The 21,204-nt window shown below is 43.4% G+C and overlaps 1 protein-coding gene across 23 annotated transcripts in view; it reads right to left on the reverse strand.

Annotated features, from left to right (window-relative positions):
• Positions 1-21,204, reverse strand: part of col13a1 (collagen, type XIII, alpha 1) — a 135,625-nt gene that overhangs the window by 106,962 nt on the left and 7,459 nt on the right. For 22 of the 23 annotated variants that reach the window (XR_004213699.1, XR_004213693.1, XR_004213703.1 and 19 more), the window contains exon 2: positions 13,084-13,153. Coding sequence is in view for 5 of the 23 variants with exons in the window: in XM_031873090.1 (XP_031728950.1) it covers positions 13,084-13,153 (70 nt within the window). In the remaining 18 variants the exon portion in view is untranslated. Of the gene's footprint in view, positions 1-13,083; positions 13,154-21,204 lie in introns of those variants that run through there. The other variant, XR_004213704.1, reaches the window with a different exon arrangement.

The following is a 21,204-nucleotide window of genomic DNA, read 5'->3' on the forward strand; positions in this document are numbered from 1 at the left end:
AAAAATAGCAACAGTCCTGTGTGAGGTTACCCAGACTACCCACGATGAACAGTCTCAAACAAAAGGGACCAAAGCAACAGGACCAGATATATCTTTCATTCTGGCACCTCAGATACCCACTCAACCACTAAATGTGGTTAGACATTCAGGTGTGTTGTGCTAGCAGTGGCTAATGTGGCCTCTAGCCTCCAGCAGAGATGAGCAGTGGGCTGCAGAGGTCTGGTAAAATCACTTCTTTCTAACTCCACACCTACACAGTTTGTTTTTTACATTTTCACAGACCAGAATGACGCACATGACATCACTTGAGGACATGAATCAGACTTCACACAGCTCCTTGTGGAGACATTGCAGCTTTATACGACTCTCTTCACTGGCAGTAGAACTCCACAACACCTGGAAACAGACTTCCATGTGTAAATGTGGGGTTCCCCTTTCAGGTAAGTGCTTCTGGCGAACTATATCTCAAAAAAAGATATTGATTTGATGAAAACTCCAGTAACTAATTTGGGGTGCACCGTTCCAACTGGGGGTATATGCAAATACAGAGTACTGGTCCAATATCATTGCTACTGACGCTCTCTTCCCCAAATTCAAAATCTGTAAACCAGGATGCATGGAAGTCTTTGGAATCTTTTTTACTCCAGGTAACATTAAGCCAGACATCGCTCGGAAATTGAGTTGGTGGCTACCGACAAAGAATTCAATGTGGACGGGACACCTCCTGGCCCACACTCAGTCCTCCTCATAAGGCCAGCAGTAGCTCTGATCGGTGCATCCCTATCTCTGATCATTTAATACATAACTCAGACGGAAATCAGACGAACAAAACAAAAAGTGAATTCAGTCAGTTATTATAACTTCTAGAATCAGTTTAAAAAGGATATGCTTGTGTAGTCGCAAATACTCAACCTGAACGTTTCTATAATCCAATCAGCATCCCCGCTCTGCTGCGGTCCATGTGTGAAAACACAACAAACAGAAAAGTCACGTCAGAAAATGTTGAAACCCTTTGGGCTGCAGCAGTGCGCCAATACAGCCGGACTCCATTTGGAACCCCTCTTTTCCATAAGAGGCAGCTGAAGAGTAATTGTTCTTTGGGGATCGGGGTGCACTCAGGAGAGGTCAGCTTCAGTTACCTCTACTCTCACCTTGCCGTATTGACGAGCATGATTTGATTTGGAGGAGCAGAAATGTCCGCTTGTTTGCAGTCAGCTCTTGCTGAATGACTGCGCATTTCCTGAATCCTATTCAAACAAACACGCAGTGAGTGGGCCAACATGAAACAAGATACAGTGGAGCCTTCAGACAAATGTCTCATTCACATGCGCTTGGTGCCGATGCTCTTGGAGGGGAAATTCACTTCTGGTGTGCATCATGCAAAAGGCAAAGAAATGTTTTTTTTATTTCAAAGGGCATGTTTGCCCCTTTGATTTGAAAATGAAAGATCAGTTTTATATTCTCCTCATATTAACAGATGTTCACACTGTAAATTTAACTCATGCTCAATAATCATCGTCCAAATTTGCATTTCTCAAATTCAGTCCTGACGAGACGCAGGAGGCTAACTGGCTCGTAAAGACATTTCTCCGAGAGTTGGCTGTGAACACTTTCCAAACAAGATGCTAACAACTTTAGGATGTGAGCAGTGTGCTGTGCGTGTGTGCTGTGTGTATGTGTATGTGTGTGTGTGTGTTCAAACTGGAACAGTGGGAGAGAGGAGATCAGGTGGCTGAAAGCTCACTACAATATTTATTATGAGGAAACCAGATGGTGTTTTCTTCACTCACCTACTGTACTGCTGTCAAATCACGTCCTCAGACTAACTTCCTGCTCTGCACACCATTTAGAGAGCAACTGTTAACGTATTTTAGGACAGCTTGTTAGTACCCCTTTGTAGAGAGCACTGATGGACTTTGAACGTGTGTGACGGAGGCGAACGACGGGCGATATATCATATCAGCATTTCTTTCAGGCAGGATCATGATTCACAACCTTCTTTATGTTGTTTTTAAGAGGTTACTGAACAGTATGACCAAACTAATATCCCTTTTAAAACACCATACCAAATTCTGTTCTCAACACTTGTTGTAAATGATTTTAACTATTTATCGTTACTTTTCTAAATCCACATGAAGCATTCTTCTCATCTGTATAAATGAGATGCACCACACAGCAATTAAGCAGCTGTTATTTCATTGTATTGTAAATCTATTGCTGTTCTATAAGATGTCTTTATGTTCATTACAACAGCTTCGCTGTGTCTTCGGCCATCTTTAAAATGGAGGCACATGGAGAGAGTTAGAGGTGACTAAAGGTCGTCTGAACTTAACTGCCACTGTGGCAAACAGCCCCCGACCCTCACGGAGCTCTTCCAAAACAATGACATAAGCCTCCCCTCATATCATTGTTTTGGAAAAGCTCCGTTAACCCCGTACGCACTGAAGCTCCAGGCTGGCGTTTGAAGTTGTACCCACTCGTTCTGTTTGGGAGCACTGATGTCACACTTCATTCACGCTTCAAAATCACCAGCTCATTTATCAGCAGTTTGGCTACCAGCGGACTAGTGACGTCCAATCACATCAATGCAGTGATTTATTGTAAGGTATCATCAGCTAGCTTTCACCTATTTTACCCTTTCTGTCCCAAAAGGGAGAGAAATACCAATCTGTCAGAGACTGACAGTTATGATATGAGTTTATTAAATGAAGAATGAACAGACTGGGCAACCTCTCGGCTCTGTAATCCTGCAGCACTCGTTGTTGTGAGGGATCCAGGGCCGGGGGACACGATAAATCATCATGACCATGGACGAGGATGTTCAGCTGTCTGGTCAGAGACTGGTCTATGATCCGTCCGTACATGCGTAAGAAACGCAACATGTGCGGCCAACTGGTACATCATGGTGAAGTCTTTCACCAAGCGTTTACAACTTAGTATGAGTTTTCTTGCACTGTGTTCACCTGCCTGTCTGTCAGACCTACTCACCCGGCTGGTGCTCACTATCACTAACATCCTTGCCTGAAGGTCAGAAGTTAGGCATCCTCATAGATAGAGAGACAACGTCAGAAACAGCATTTTATAAGTTTATAGAAACATCCGTACAAGCACATACAATCTAAAACAATATCAGTTCTACATAATGTTCATTTTTTGGTGATGCTGTGAAGTCAGACAAGCTTTAGTGGAGTTATCCATGCTGAGTGGAGTTTCTATTAATGTCAGTCCAGAGGCAGAACGTTGTCCCCTTGATAGAGATAGTACTTGTTGTAGGGCTGCTGTATCGGTAACTCAGTTTTATTATTACTCAGTTTGTAATAATTACTTAAAATGAATTTGAGTTGATCATGTTCAGTTTTGTGAAGTGTGGAATTTAGCACAGGTTTGTTGAGACATAGCCCTATGCCAGCATAAAGGATCATAAAATCCAGAACTAATTATTAAACAAGATCATTATTCCATTCATAGTGTTTTGATGAGGTTTTTGTTGAGGTTATTTATGCGTTAGCAGTAGTTTTACTAAATAAAGGCAATTGAACGCCAGAAACACGTCAATGTCGTAAATCCAAAGTACACTTGATTCCTCTTTATCTTTTCTTGTCTCCTCTTCTTGTATTAATCCCTCTTCTTCCTCGTTTGTCTGTATAACTGCCAGTGCCCTGTCTCTCTCCTCTCCCTGCCTCTGGCTGCCACGTTCCTCCAAGTATGGCCACTCGCTGGCAGCTGCAATGTGAACTTATCACGGATGAAGAAAGGGGATCTGCCGTGCTCTCTTCCTGTCGGCATAGATGTCAAGGTGAACTTGGGGGACTCCTTAAATAACTGGCTTTGCGACCCCCCTACACCCCCTCACCGCCCTGTCAGCTGCCCAGATTAGAGGAAGTCTCTTGTCTATAAGGGTATTGTGGGGTTTCTTTTTTAGCTGCAACCATATCTTCAGCAAAGAATATTTATACAACATTTAAAATGATTCAGCTGCAATTTAATATTAATGAGCTCAGATGCAATAGCTTTTGATATTTTTACTTGTATGTGAAGTTCTATTAGTTTTGACTCTATAAGGCTGCACCAACGAAAGTAAGCGTGGGCAGTGACACACTGGTAAAGGTGTGATGGTGGTTTAGGGGTTTAGGGGTTTAAGGTGCAGGCCATGGCATTGTGATGTCCCCAATTTGAGTCCAGCTGGGATCCTCTGATGCATGTCATCCCTCACCTCTGTCTCCACACTGTCCATGATTATTAAGTTATTGTTGCAATGTAAAGAGGCAGCGTTTGACATGTCGGACATGTCTTTTAGCGTAGCATTCTATAGCCCTGCTCTTTGGGCTCGGAGATCCAGCTGCCCTCTAGTTGCACCGCCACTCCAGCAGTCAGAGTTTGTGTTTTGTGGCAATAACACAGTCACATTGTTGCTGCACAGCACTGTCTACACATGTTGCCCTCCTGTCCTAACCAGCGTGCTATTTACATCTCACGGATACAGCTAAGCTCCTCTGGTATTATCATGAAATGGCACGAAGCCAGTTCTGCTGGTGAGAAGATAGCTTTGGAATTGTTTTGTGGCCCCTTCAATCCGCTTGTTTGGACCCCACCCATCTTCCAACTAAAGTTTTGTGACTGCATCTTGCAAGGTTGTGGCGCTATCATGGTGAAAACATCCGCCCACAGACAGACAGATATATTAACACCTGGTAGAGTCCTCAAACCGTCTCTGTGGTAGTTCATGGTACAGTCGGTGTCTCCACCCTGACTCACATGGTGAACACAATAGCAGTGTCGCTGTCACATCTGGTAATATAAATTGTGGCCCTTTTATGAATGTGTTTGAGGGGTGAGTAACAGGTCTGAAGCCTGAATTATGCCAACAATGCCAGACTGTCAAGCTGTGTGGCTGGCAGGGAGAGGGTGGAGGGGGGTCAGGGGTCAGGGTGGGTCAGAATCTCTTCTCTACTGTCATGGCTTCCCCTGTCAGGTAAACTTCCAGCTCCACTTCCTCCCGAAAAGAGGCAGGCTTTTACCCACCCGCTCTCTCCTATTGACTGATTTGACTTTTTTCACATTCACATTGTTTCCTTTACTAGTTTGATTGAGTAACATCTGAGTTCATCTACCAACTGTCTGATAGTCTGACTGCTCGGCTTTCTTGCCCCGTCTGAATTATTATTTAGCGATGCTGCCACATTCCCAGACCTCATCAACTAATTAGTGTGACCAGTGTTTTTATAAATTATGAATAAAACAATGCATGCTGGCACAAAACAGATGAATTATTAAACCCAAACTGTGATTGTCAGCTCTTTTATCAGCCCTTACAACCCTAAATATTTCCAGGCTTCAGCGTGGCTCTTTATAGATAATGCACAGAGCCCCCCCCCCCCCCCCCCCAATATCTCCAGGTCCTTTGGCATCGCGATGCTGACTAAGCATTGCAAAGCAACTAAATCCTGTGAGTCAGGGCTTCTCTGCTGAGGCGGAAATGGGATTGACAGGAAAGGGGGGAGGGGTGTTGGTGCTTCACAATCCTTCTATCTCCTCTTTCATCTGGTCCATGATGAGGTGCCACTCAGCCTCTCCCTGCACAATGTGGGGAATCAAGCCACCTCTCAGACTTTGGACCGGAATTTAAGATCGCCACCACATCCCTATACTCATGAGGCATGTTTAACCAATCATGGCATTGTACTTGTTTTGCTCAGAAATAATAGTTGGTGGAATTTGCCATTTGGCTCTTTCTAAATAAAATTGCAAACTTTGTTTATGACAGGACGAGGCTGATAAACTCTTGCTGTGTGTTCACACCCATAAATCACTGTATAATGTACACACACTGTATCCTCTGCCCTGAAACACAACAATGAGCCTGATCTCATCGCAGAACATGAAAACACAGACAATCCCAAAGCTCTGTTTATGTGACGATGAGATTTGCTTCCTCTGATAGTTACTGAACAGATCTAACAAAGCTTATTCAGAGCTGAAAACTGATTTTATTTGAACAATGATCCAATGCATTCTACTTTCTGGGTATTTAATACACTGTCTGTATTTGGGGAGTTCATGGCTGAGGTTACCTTTGTCAAAGTTACAGAGGACAAAAACTTAGAAGTCAGTATCTGGTCGGTGAGCTTTCACTCCGTGGTCCAGAATTTACAGGGGATCCGGCAACAGGAAGTAGGAACGCTTTCTATTCATTTCCTTGCAAATGAGCCCGATGCGCTTGGCTCATAAAAGTTGGGCCAGGCTGTCAAAGCAGGCAGGTAGTTCGGAATGAAAGAAGATTCAGCAGTAGCTTAGCCTGTTTCTCCCCTTGTATATTTTTGGAAATAGATTTTGGTGAATTGTTTGGACGGAAAGACAGAAGGTTGATGAGAAAGGTGCCATGTTGGTTTCTGTTTGAAACAACATTGTAAGAACCATGGACCAATCAGGTGCATTTCATGATAGGACACTTTCTCATCAAAAGGCCAGTTGAGTGGAACCAGCGAGTCCCCTCGTGTCCTCGCTGGATCTGGTAGAAATGTAGCATGATGACACTTTTTGGATTTTGGAGGATGTGACAGAATATAACATGCATCATTAGTTTCTGCTTTTCCACCTTTCAACAGTATTCCCAGTTCTTCACTCAGCACCGGAAGCTAGTGAGCTTAGATATTTTGGTTTCTGTCACAACCCGGATCTTAGGCCATGACAAATATGGACGAGTCACAAGGGATGGTGGTAAAATGACGTATTTATTTGAACTAAATAAAGAAGTAATTACCTTTGTGAAGTGTGTCAGTCAGTAACATCAGTAATGTGAACATGGATGCATGTGTGATGAAGAGTTTTTTTTTATTTTTTTTATTTATTATACTATATTGATCCCTTTAAGGGGGAAATTTGTCTCTGCATTTGACCCATCCCTGTATATAGGGAGCAGTGGGCTGCGAATGACAGGCGCCCGGGGAGCCTGGGGTTCAGTGTATTGCTCAGGTACACTTTGACACGTGACACGTCCCAGTCGAGGATCGAACCGTTGACCAGTTGCCAGACAACCCTCTTAACCTAGTGATCCACGGTCACCCCCAAAATTCATATACTGGTCCCTAAGCAAGCTCAAGTAACCATTGTCTGACTGGCTTCTCGTATCTTTGAGGGGAGAATATGAATAAATATGAATAAATGTTTAAACATTAATACGTTATTATAACTTTCCAAATCCCTGTTTATACTATTTAATGTATTATAATTCACTCCACTTCGAGCTAAGTCCAGCTGAGTGCCGATTGGACCGTGAGCAGATAAATAGCCATGACTTTACCACAGAGTAATGATTCATTCATTAACATGTAAGTACAGCGTACATACATTGAGTGTTTGGTGGACATGCTTTGGCCTCGTCACTAAGATGTAGCAAACAACAAACAGCCCCAAGAAGACTAGAATCAGAGCCTGCATCCATGCTGATGTGGAAGTGGAGCTCATTTCACTTAAATACTTACTTATTGAAATAATACTGAGACAAATGGCTGAGAATTGGGAAAACCTGAAATATTTGTCTTTATGAGTCCATAACCTTCTAAGACTTCCCAATAAATGACCCATAGAGAACTATATCATTTAGTACTAAATATGGGGAAATATGTCCTTGAAATAAAAAATCCATTCAAACAAAAGTCAATGTCATCTATCATCAAAAACACCATTCTCAGCTTGTGTGCATGTCTCTGGACAAATTTCACCATTTTTCAATTCAGACAAAGAGCTTCTAGTTTTGCTAGCAGCACATTAGAATATAGCAGTATCGAGATCTAAATGCAGGTTTATTGTGAACAAGCTCTATTAGTCTAAACTGCTGCTGACCTTAACATCCCAATAAACTGCCTCTGCCATCTCTAGGCTTACGTTGTATGTTCAAACTGCAGGAAAACATGTGGAATAGCCATCATGTGTTAACAAGTACATAAGCGCTCTATGGAAGAGCAGCAGTGATGACTGCGGAGAGAAAGGGCAGCGTAAGAGTCAGCTGAGCACTAACAGCTTAAACACAATCTCATCCAGCAGAGTGAGCTGGATGTATGATGTACGGAGTGGAATGTGTTACATGTGAGTGTCAGAGCGCTCCAGTTGTCTGCCTGAACCGGCTCACAGGCTTTGCTCAATTAAAACCTCATCCTGGTCTGACCCTAATAGGCCATGTGGTGATGGCACATACACAACATGATGTCGATATGAGGCCCACTCAGCCATAAGCAATGTGTTTGGTGATTCATCTCCATCCACTTAAAGCGACACATATGTTACACATATTTTAAGGCCTATTGCTCCGTTTCACGGCCACGATAAACCTTTGAAAGACAACAGACTCTGTGGCACCTTCGAGGCCTGAAGTGTCTCAATGCTGCTGTTCTACTTTTAGCAACTTGCAAAGTTCATTCTTCACAGGCTGCTCAGAAACATGTCAAGCTCAGAATAATACTCAGGGACACACGAACACACCCACTACAGCCATGTCTGAGATATATTCATCTTAACCTCTGTATGTATAGATTGGTGATAGAGAAAAGTTTATTGGGTCAGTCCATTGGTCATTCTCAGAGGTAACAAAATCATGCTCAGTGAATTAAATGCCATTCTACCGTTTATATAGAGGGAATATGTTGGTCAACTTCCTCAAACCTCAGGCCTGGCAAGTAACGTTAATAATTCCACATAATCCATGTGTATAGAGTCATCATCTAGCTTCTTTGTGGCATGAGCTATGTCCTTCCTTTTCCCATATTCATTGATCATCTACTTCCTTTCATTTGTCCATGATTAACCAACATGAGCTCCAGTCGGGCTGAAGCAGCTTCACGTCACACGTTAGCTTGTCTATGTTTTACACTTCACCCTCTCATCAGCTTCTAACGCAAATAATTGGCATATTAGCACCATTTTAGTGACTAACTGCCTCGTCTCCTCATAAACTTTGTAGTGAACAACCCTTCACTGACATGTGATCTCGTGGCCTGTCAGACACTTGTGGCTTCGTTTACAAACCCACATAATGTTATGTTCATCACTTTGTCATATTGATTATCAATAAAGCAAAAAAAGCTGGATTTAGCTCCGTGACGTGGGCACTGGCTGCTGATGTAGCTCCTGTTTAATTTGTCAGAGCGAGTCATAATGAAAAATGCTGGTTCAGCTGGTTTGCATAGAACAAAATGGGGTTGAGGTCGTACACCGGACCGGACTACTGTAGTATCTGTATCTCGACTCAGATCAGAGTTCTGCGCTCTCTGTAAACTGGCACAGTAAATAATCCCCACACAACTGCCACGCGACAGTGTGTGTACATTAGGGCTGGGCGGTATGACCAAAAATGCATATCACGGTATTTTGTAAGATTCTGGCGGTTTCACGGTACAGCACAGTATTTTTTTTCGCGTTAAAGCATTAATTAATTAACGCCGAAAAGAAACGGCAGGCCAGCGAGCGGTGAACAGCTGCTTGTGTGGCGTGTCTTCCGTTCCGTCACTTCCTGTTTTCTTCACCTACATTCCCCTGGGCCCTAAACCCCTCCATGGAAAGAAACGGATTAGACCGTAGGATTTAGTTGTTAGTAGGTGTTGTTTAGGTTTATTTCTTTAGTTATTTATATATATATATATATATATATATATATATATATAATTTTATTTTATTATTTTATTTTATTATCAGAACAGTGAAGAAAAGGTTTCCCTGAAAATGCACACTCCGGTACAGTAGGTGGCGGTATGCACCTATGCAAGTTGGTAGCGATCCGCCAGTGGAATTTAAAGAAGAAGAAGAAGAAGCCGCTCCTACAGCTTCTTATCACCGTCTATGTAGCAACGTACATTTATAACAAATACCACACATATTACGGTAATCAGCGTTGCATATGTGTCTGACCTAAATACCTTTTGTTGTTCAGTCTTTGTTCATCCTGCATCGCTCTTTTCTGTTCTTTAATGTAATATTACTGGAGTCCCAGCTGTTAGCAGACTGTTGTTAGCGAGCTTTACCCAGCATGCAGTTCGGCGGAGAAATTGTATCAATGTACACTTATTAGTGCTACAAATTGTTTATCAGTCACAAACTGTTGTGTCGTGGTGTTTTGCCCTGTTATAGAGCGTTAGTTGTGGGTTGTTCATTGTTGTTATAAAGTTATGACCATGACTAGGGTTCCCTCTCAATACAGCTAAGACAACTAGCTCCGACTCTAGCATTCCTAGCTGCGAACAATATACTTTGCTGCCTGCTGAAGAGCAACAGAAGTTGTTTAGGCAGTATACTGGTGTGACGGTATATGAGAAACTCATATTGTACGGGAAATTAAAACCGGTATACCTCCCAGCCCAACAGTACATGAATACATCCCACAATTTGCTGCAGCACAAAGGCCAGAGCCAGGCCTGCTAATCCAACAGCTGCAGGCTGATTAGCATAATATATTATACAGTGGACCTCTGTACATTGAAACAGGAGGAAAGATGAAGTTTCTATGGGCACCTGACTATTGTTTTATGACAGACTTGAAAAGTTGCCAAAGTATCCTTAACAGATATGTCTTTACCTACTAAAACATCCCCCGCGGAGAAAGAGAAGAAAAGCAGACAGTGGTGCTTTCCTGTGGTCGGTAAGTTTTGGCTGACAAGTTACTCACAAGCCAAAAACCTCCTTCTCTCAGACTCAGACATCCAGCCTGTTGTGGGACGAAACTGTAAAAGCACCAGAGCATCTGGCAGCTCGGAGTTGAAAGACTTCCACACCTGCAGCGACTGGAGGATCTCCTCTGAAGCTGCGAGCACACCGCTAACTTAACAGGCATTCACCAGCCATCACAGACATTTACCACCGAGTTACAACACTAACAGACCAATTAACACTAATGTGTGGTGGCTGGCTCCTCCCCCTGTTCTCACAGGCAGGCAGGCAGGCAGAGACACACACACACACACACAGAAGTGGAGTTGTCTGTCCATATTGTCAGCTAAACAACACCTACAGCTCCCATGGGTCTTAGTCAGGCTGTAGAAACACAATACTCATGGTTTTATTTGGTTAACATCATGAGGTGTTCAGATTTCAAGAGTAAAAAGCTATTTGAGATATCGTGTTTAAGCTTCCGCCCTCTCTAAGTCTACATCCCCACAAATACCTTTTCATTTAAAACCGGTTTTTAAAACAAAATCAATCTCCGTCCACACGTTTCAGCATCGTCTTCCCAAATTATTTCTGTCCATACTAGCAAGCCGGAAAATGAATATCACATGACTATTAACGTACACTGGGCATGCTGGTGCTGGTATAAACAGGAAGTAGATTGGTTGCTTAGTTACAGACAATACGACATAGTAATGAAGTAGTCTTTAATAATGAAAGGTAGTGTTTGATACTTAAGATCTTCCTCTAAAATATTCCTCTATAAACTCAAACATATTTCGTGGAAAGTTTTAGAAATTTGTTTTTTTTAGATTAAGTTACAGCGCTGCAGGTCTTGCTCACTCTCTCTCACATCAAATCAACTTCAAAATCAACACTTACACATAAAAGTTTACTAGATTATGGGTCCATAAATGTGGTCAACAGACGTCTCTCACTCGTTTCCTCGGTTTCGTTGTTCTGTTCTCACTCGTAGCTCTGCTGGTGTCTGAAGTCTCTGTCTACTGGAGAGCAATTACTGCTTTGTTCCTTTACAGTTTCTGTTTGGACTTCACAATAGTTGTGCAGAACAAAGTAAGCATTAATAAGAAAAGGAAAGTCCTCCGTTTTGTGTCCGTCGCTTCTCACTCCACCTTCCACTGTGGCCATTCGGAGCAGCAATAAACACTTTTGATTTTATAATTATTATTTCTAATATTTTCTAAATTGTCATTGATATGAATACAAATTATAAATAAATAAAAAATAAAGTTGAGCAAGCTGTTGCAAAAACAAAATTCAACATACAGTTTTTTGGTTTTTTTTCGAAATGAGGTGTGTTTTTTTTGTTGTTCTAATGGCTAATTTAACATCTGGCCATAGGACAGCAGTTTAACATCAGCCTTTTGGCTAACACGCATTTACTGTGATGTTGATCAATGTGCATTGTCCCTGAGAATGAATGAATGAATGAATGAATGAATAAATAAATAAATAAATAACACATGGCCACAGGAACACTTCTACACATGGGAGTACCTCCTACCATCCATCCCACATGACGTGAATAAGTGCAAGAGTCAACACACACACAGACACATCCCTTGTCTATCTGATGACTTAATGACTACCAGCTGGGGGCTGCATCAGAGAAACAGGTTACCTTACTCTACCAGTCTCAGCAGTACTGCTGTTTTAGGCATGTCTGAGTGAGCGAGGCGCACAGCTGGCATGTACACTATCAAATACAACACATCACATCAGAAAAACCGACTAGATGGCTCACGTTTGATATTTCAAGTGAAGATGAGGCTGAGACCCAGTCAGCTTAGCCAGCGAGAGAGAGAGCACTACACGACACAAGTGACCAAAGAGAAAGATGCTTTTTTGTTGACCGTGTTGCACGAGTAAAAATAAATGTAAATTATTGTAAACTTATTGTCAATAGTTATTTAAAGGTGAGGAATCAAAGGCATACATCTGCCCCCTCTCTTCATCTGTTATATTGTTTGTCTGTATGGAATTGATGTTAAACAAGGCCACATGTTGATCATTCCGTCTAAACGCTCCCCTCTCCCACTAACTGATGCCGATCAAAAACACAGCAGTGCAACGCAGTATGTTCACTGATGAAGATATCTCCCCACACATTACATTACAGCCATTTAGCAGATGCTTTTATCCAATTCAGATTCTACCACAGTTCTACACCGTAGGCACAGCTACAGGAGCAATTTTTGGGTTAAGTGTCTTGCTCAAGGACACATCGACATGCAACTTGTGGACTAGTGGAGCCTGAGCCGGGGATCGAACGGCCGATCTTCTGATTGAAGGACGGCCCTGCTATCGACTTGGCCACAGTCGCCTGCGACACACTGCAGCTCTGTCTATTGACCCATACATGCTGGAGCAACATAAAAACTTCTCAGGTGGGAGGGGTGAGGAACTTACCTGGGGGACACAGGCAGCTGTGGGGAGCCTCCCTCGACTCCCGTGTCTTCGGTAGTCTTGCTGCAAGTTTCTGCATGAGAGTGAACAAAGCATTCATTCATTCAAACAGGAACTACCAATATTGGCATTTATTGTTTCATTGTTAGCACGAGGCCTGACAACACCTTTCAGTCTTTCTCCAGATATCAAAGTATGACAGTTGACCTCATTAGACAAATAAAAGCCTGCATGTGATGTGACCCTGAACAGAATAGAAAAGCATCCGTGTGCGTTCTCCGCTGCAGTCAGTCCCACTGCTGGTTACTGTTTAGAGCCTGCAACAGGTGCAGAAGGGGATGTCATGGAGGTCCTGTTATTCTGAGCACTTCTGCAGTATTCTGGGTACAGCCTGTTACCTCAGTGGGTCTGTTATCCCAGTTTGTGGGAGGACGGTGTGATGGCTGCACCTGCTGAATGTCAGTAACCCTGCAAACACCAGGGTTTTCTATAGTTTACACTCATTAGCTCATTTTTTGAAAAGATTGCGCCACTATTGACAGTAGCTTTTATTTATAAACGGTGTGTTTGGGCTGGACGTCTTGTGCCACTAGTGACGATTCCTCACCTAGAGACAGTAGCTCACCACATGATGGGGGGATTTATGGTTTGGAGATTTTGTTTATATATTTACAGTATGTCAGTTAGTGCTTTTGCTTTGATTAATTAATTATACTGAAAGACTAATTGTCCTGTCTGATGTTATTTGCAGTTTAGGTGGTAGGGTTTTTTTTTGTTGTCCTCTTTGTTTCATAAATGGTCTGATCAGCCATTATATATGCTCCCCGCTGTGTTCAGTTTGTGTTCAGACTTCATGCTGTTCACTCCTATTCAGTTCATGTTAAGTTTGCACTTTTATGGGCCCACATATTTTTTACAAATTTTGTAAATTGTTTCATTTTTCGGTTGAAAACCCTATATTTGAAAATCCACCTTTGACTCCTGCCTCACAATGGCCATGAGTCGAACCATGGAGGAGCATTAACGGGACATGAGTTACATTTGCTTGGCCGTTTTTCATGTCAACCAGTGTCTTCTGAAGACGTCTAAAGACTGACTGCATAATAAGAGAAGTTCAAACCCTGCTTACCTTCATACCTCATGAAGCCTGATCAATTACTGAGATTGTCTGTTTCAGAATTGTTGGATGGAGCCTGAACCCAATTCCGCTGGGGGGTTCAGATGAAACATTTAGTTTGAAGCACATAGAGGCCTTGATAAGCATAAGGGCATCAGAGAAAGTGAATGTAGATAAACTAACTCAAAATAAATGTACGTCCCACAGGCCTTACCTGAGGCCTTCATTCCTTAAGTATGGGGTTAGCTATGAAACACACTCTTAAAAATCTATCACTGGATAAAAATAACCATGGATTCCAAAGTTAAGTGCTTTCGTCATTCAAAAGTCTCGTGCAGAATCTAATAAATCAAAATTTCCCTTCAACTCACTTTATTAGGGCCCGAGCACCAACGTAGTCGGAGCCGAGGACCTATCGTTCTTCTAATGTTTATTATTATTTTCCTAAGTGTTTCATCGCGAAAAAGAGGTGCTTGGGATACTGGTAAGATTTTGAAATTTGGCACGCAAGCCAGTCATGGCGGAAATTGCAGTCTGATTAGGGTGTCCAGCACCAGGTATAACATATTGGCTTGATAGCGCCCCCTATTGACTAGCCCCAACATTGGGTTTCACCTAGCTGAATAAAATGTGGTACGTACTGTATGTGTAACGTGATGGGACGTACAAAAAATCCTCTTGGAGTTATTCATTAAACCAAACAGGAAGTTGGCCATTTTGAATTTGATGAGATTACTACAGATTTAACCCGATCGACTTCAGATTTAGTCAGTATGCTCTTGAGACCTTGGCAGTGAAAATTTACTCAAAGATCAAAAAGTTATCAAATTACGTATCCGTGACGTGGCGTCAACACCATTCGCCATGAAACAGGAAGTTGTTGTAACTTGTACATTGTCTAATCTGCGCCAAATTTATCATATGTCACAACATCCTGACCCTGAAAACATCTATATGACAGTTTAGAATCATAGTAATAGCTCTACCTAGTGGCGACAGGAAATTATAGGTTGTGTACATTTACATTCCACTGCAGATTAATCAGATCCCTCTAAAATTTTGTCAGAAAAGCCTTAAGACCTTGATAATGCTTCATTGTGAAGATTGTAGGAATTCATTAAAGGGTGGCATAAGCCCGGGGAAGGCTTATGCCAGGGTGCTGGAAAGGAGGCTCCGACCGCTTGTCGAACCTCAGATTCAAGAGGAGCAGTGCGGATTCCGTCCCGGCCGTGGAACAGTGGACCAGCTCTTTACACTCGCAAGACTACTGGAGGGATTCTGGGAGTTTGCCCAACCAGTCTACATGTGCTTTGTGGACTTGGAGAAGGCTTTCGACCGGGTCCCTCGGGGGGTCTTGTGGGGGGTGCTGCGGGAGTATGGGGTGCCGGACCCGCTACAACGGGCGATCCGGTCTCTGTACGACTGCAGTAGGAGCTGTGTCCGCATTCTCGGCAATAAGTCAGACACGTTCCCGGTGGGTGTTGGCCTCCGCCAGGGCTGCCCTTTGTCACCGGTCCTGTTCGTGATTTTCATGGACAGGATATCTAGGCGCAGCCTGGGGGCGGAGAACGTCAGTCTCGGGGGTCTCGGGATCGCTTCTCTGCTATTTGCAGATGATGTGGTCCTGTTAGCCTCCTCGGATCATGACCTCCAGCATTCACTGGGGCGGTTTGCAGCCGAGTGTGAAGCGGCGGGGATGAGAGTTAGCACCTCCAAATCTGAGGCCATGGTTCTCTGCCGGAAACCGGTGGATTGCTCCCTCCAGGTGGGGACGGAGTGCCTACCTCAAGCGAAGGAGTTCAAGTATCTCGGGGTCTTGTTCACGAGTGAGGGTAAGATGGAGCGGGAGATCGACAGACGGATCGGTGCAGCTGCAGCAGTAAAGCAGGCGCTGCACCGGACCGTCTTGGTGAAGAGGGAGCTGAGCCGGAAGGCAAAGCTCTCAATTTACCACTCGGTCTACGTTCCTACCCTCACCTATGGTCACGAACTCTGGGTCATGACCGAAAGGACAAGGTCGCGGCTACAAGCGGCCGAAATGAGTTTCCTCCGTAGGGTGGCCGGGCTCAGCCTTAGAGATAGGGTAAGGAGCTCGGTCATCAGGAGGGAGCTTGGAGTAGAGCCGCTACTCCTTCGCGTCGAAAGGAGTCAGCTGAGGTGGTTCGGGCATCTAATTAGGATGCCTCCTGGACGCCTCCCACTGGAGGTTTTCCAGGCACGTCCAACTGGGAAGAGACCCCGGGGAAGACCCAGAACATGCTGGAGAGATTACATCTCCCAGCTGGCCTGGGAACGCCTCGGGATCCCCCAGAATGAGCTGGAACATGTTGCCGGTGAGAGGGAGGTCTGGGTCGGCCTGCTTGACCTGCTGCCACCGCGACCCGACCCCGGATAAGCGGTGGAAATGGATGGATGGATTAAAGGGTGGCGACGTGGCGGCCCGGCAAATTTCAGCCCTTCACCATGAACAAATAAACTGATGTAACTCGACTCCACATGGTCAGATCTTTTCCAGATTTCACGTAACTGATGAGACTCCAGTCCTGAAGACATCTAGTGGCAAATTATGTATAATAGCCATAGCGCCACCTCCTGGTAACAGGAAGTTAAAGTCTCTATACTTTGACTTGTTTCTCTTAGTAGGTAAATCTGATCAACATCAAATTTGTTCCAAAGAAATTTAAGAATTTAAGAAGTTCATGATGCCAGTTCATGAAGCTTTTGATGTTTCGTCGAACGGCGTCTTTGCCGTGAAAAACGAAGGTGCTTTTGAGGAGCTAAAAATGCTTGAAACATAAGCAAACTTGGCACACAGATTTAAAGCCCAAAATTTAGTTACATATTGTGGTTTTAATGCCTCAGAGTGGCAATTCGGCTCGATAGAGCCCCCTACAAAATTTCGATGAAGCAGCCCCTGCAGTACATTTCACATAGATTTACAGAATTTGGTAGGCACATGTATCACATTTGGACTTAATAAAAAGTCTCTTGGGGCCATGCTCTAAACCCAACCGAAAGCCATTTTGAATTTTGTATGAATTTCTAGTGTCGTTTTTGTCATTTCCAGGCGCTGTACTTTAACGAACTCCTCCTAGGGAATTAATCGAATCAACTTCAAATTTGGTCAGTAGAGTCTAAAGAGATTCGTGATGAAAAGTTACTCAAAGTTTCTTGTTTCGTTAAAGGCTGTTGCCACGGCAATGATTCTTTGCCATGGAAAAGGGCGACTGTGGCTAAGTGGAGAGCAGGGCCGTCCTTCAATCAGAGGATCGGCAGTTCGATCCCCAGCTCCCCTAGTTGCATGTTGATGTGTCCCTGAGCAACACTTAACCCCAAAATTGCTCCCGTAGCTGTTCCTACAGTGTGATAGAATCTGAATTGTAAATTGCTTTGGATAAAAGCGTCTGCTAAATGACTATAATGTAATTAGAAACAAAGGTGCTTTTGAGGGGCTAAATATGCTCAAAACATAACCAAACTTGTCACACACATTTAAAATCCTGAATGTAGTTATCTGATGTGATTTTAATGCTTCAGAGTGGCAAGTCTACAGAATTTCGACGATGCAGCCCTCGCAGTACGTTTCACCTAGATGTATAAAATCTGATAAGCAGATGTATCACATGTAGACTTAAAAAAAAGTCTTAGGGATCCATGCTCTAAACCCAACCGGAAGTCAGCCATTTTGAATTTTGTATGAATTTCTCGTGTTTTTTTTACCATTTCCAGGTGCTGTACTTTAACGAACTCCTCCTTAGTGATTAAAACTTACTAAAAGCTTGAGGTTTCATCGAACAACATGGACGTGGTGTGGCGGCCATTTTACATGGTTCGCCATAATCCATCAAGCTGTTGTAACTCGACTGTACTTTGTCAAAACTGTCCCAAACTTGACATGCTTGATGACTGTCATGACTTTCTGCATGCCAATACTAACTCATAGTAATAGCGCCACCTACTGGTAACCACGGACGTAAGCAGGATTCTATAATCACAGCGGCCCAAGCACTGAACTTATTAAAAGGGTTTGTGGGCCACCACAAAAAGATTTCTCTGATCTAAATATGTGCAAACTAAGATGTTTGGAGAGCAGAAATTGGATACAGTAGTTTTCAAATCTTTTTGGAGGCAGGCTGTAATATAAAGTAATTTCATGCAATGTGATGTTTGTTCAGTAAAATCAATCTGCACCCAACCTAATTCATGTTATAGATCAGTGGTTCTCAAATGGGGGGTACATGTACCCCTGGGGGTACGTGAAGGCACTCCAGGGGGTACGTGAGATTTAAAAAATATATATTTAAAATTAGCATCCATTTAAAAATCCTTTAAAAATAGTTATTTAATAAATATTCAATAAAATATAAGTGTAAGTTCATAAACTGTATTTTACATTCAGTAGGCTATTCAATTTCATTATCCTAAAAACCCAGAGTCTCCCCCATACCAGGATGGTTTGACCCAACCTGTGAGGATGTGGACAGAGCTCCAGTCAATCATCGGTCATAGTGGGACATTTGACCAACTTGATTCAAGATTGTCATTCCTACTTTCCTGACATGGAGGAGAAATCTGCACAGCTGGATTGGGTGAGAAACCCATTTCTCTCGTCCGAAGCAAACGGAAGCAAGCTACCTGTCACTTATCAGGAAAAACTCCTGGAAATGTCATCTGACCGTGGCCTCCAGATGAAGTTTGCCACATCCACACTCACACAGTTTTGGGTGTGTGTGAAGCAGGAGCACCCTGACCTGGGACAGAAAGCTTTGGAGCAGCTACTACCCTTTGCCTCCACATATGTATGTGAGGCCTCCTTCTCTGCAATGGCTGTGATCAAAACAAAGCAAAGAAACAGACTCTGCCTGGAGAAGAGCTTGATCACAGCAGTTGCCTCCCTGCCACCAAGACTGACAAAGATCCTCAGTGAAGCACAAGTTTCTCACTAAAATGTAAATGCAAAAGCACTCAGTTCAATGCAACAATGCAATCTTCAGTATTGACAGTTTAATAAATCAGACACTGATGGCACAGCGCTGTGTATTGCACCTTTTTTTCAACAAAAAATGCTTTGTGCTGGTTAGGGGGTACTTGGCAGAATAAATATTTCACAGGGGGTACATCATTGAAAAAAGGTTGAGAACCACTGTTATAGATTATACAACACGGGCTGACCTTTTGGCTTAAACTTATTTCGCGACCAAAAGATGTTTTCTTTCCAAATGGAACTATAGATTCTGCCATTTTTCCTCGACTCTTCACGCTTTGAGTCTCTCAGCAGTGATTGTCAGAGCTATAGATGCCCATACAGTCGGTTTTGAGACCTGCATTTACTTTGACAGTCAGTTATGTTACTAACACTAAAGCGCATTCACACACATTCAGTTTTTTTGTGGATCTTTTCAGGCTTACATTTATGATTGTATTCGGAGCTACACTCAAAAAGACCTGGCAAAAATGACCTGGCTACGTCGCTGGTCTCGGCAGGAAATACCGTTCAACTCATGTACTTAGTGTATGATGGTCACAGAAATGCATGGCCACGTTAACCAGAGTCCTGCCAGTAACCTCGACATGCATGAAGTTGCGAGGGCCCGATCAATGCTGCTTGCAGCTTTAATATTATTCATGAATTCCTGCAGGAGTTTATTTGATTGATACTGGCAGAGCCCACTCACAGATGAAGCTCTAGCGCAAGTTCAGACAGGAAGACTATCCCTGCACGCTCATGCTCGTATGCTTTTCTCTCATACTGCTCCCTAACTAGCAGCACATTCTCTATTCCGGCTGTCACTGTCATAGACTCTATCAGCTGTTTAACAGCTGGCCGTTCCCGGCTAATAGCGCAGAGTCACACCCTCTTTTTGTTAGCCTATCAGCTTGCTGCTGTCTCCTCTTAAATGTGCTGTATCCCCGCCTCCAGCTTCCTGCTGCTGTTTCATGTGATCCTCCTCCTCCCCAGCACCATCCATCTTCGCAGATGCAGTACTCCATCAGCAGCTCCAGCCAACTCCAGCAGAACCTCCAGCCACCACCACCAGTGTCTGGACTCCCCGGGGGGATTGATATATATTGTTGCCGCTCAGGGCAATCACAACGCGATCACAAGTCTCCTTGTCGAGTTCAAGCGCCAAACAATTTCTGTGTAACTCCTAAACGCTTCATCTGTCGTAATAAATGTTAACTACTAATCATTTCCTTGTCTCTCCTGATTGAACTGTAGAAGTCTTTAGTCGGACTGATCCAGAGAGCTGTGCAGCCAGAACTCCCTCTGGTCCACCCTGAAGCAACATGTCTGAAAGACACATTCTCCAAACCAGATAATGGAAGTAATGCAGAGTGGAGAAGCTTCAGTTCTACGGTAGTCATCAGTTGTAAGTAAATGAGCTACACCATAAAACATCAACACTCACAACAGAAGCAGAGTCTACCAGAGTGAGAGAAATGCAATGACCATACTTCAAAGACATTAGCCTTTAACATTCTCCTATGGTCAAACGACTGTGCTACCTAAAGTATTACTCCATGTACAACAATGATCTCATGAGCTGAGGAGCCAAAGAGCCAGTTACAGTTAGCTAGCAGGAATCTGTGACTGACAAAGAAGGAACTCTGTTTGTAGATGCAGCAGTGTCTTAATCCCGACCTCTCAGGACAAAAAACATCATTACCTCCGTCTGTCGGCAGGATCAAAAATGTCATGGCACTTGGTGGACAGGTGCAGCATGGGCTGAGAAAGGACCCATTATATCTTGGAGCAGATCCCAATCACGGGGTGGATACATGCATTACTGTTCACATTCAGAGTCTGGATCTTACCTCTGATGTCACAAGCAAACATGGAGGTGGCAGAGCCAAAATGGCCAGGAGAGAGGTGCTTGTGTCCCGCGCAAAACTAAAAGTAATAGTTGATATTTTGTCACCTGTTGGTAGTCACGTGAGTATTTAGCGTTGTGAGTCACGTGAGTCATTAGTCACGTGGTAGTGACATGGGTTGCTTGAGCGTGGTT

Source organism: Anarrhichthys ocellatus, unplaced genomic scaffold (assembly GCF_004355925.1).
Source record: "Anarrhichthys ocellatus isolate YVR2014 unplaced genomic scaffold, GSC_Weel_1.0 scaffold68, whole genome shotgun sequence".
In the NCBI taxonomy this organism is placed as follows: domain Eukaryota; kingdom Metazoa; phylum Chordata; class Actinopteri; order Perciformes; family Anarhichadidae; genus Anarrhichthys; species Anarrhichthys ocellatus.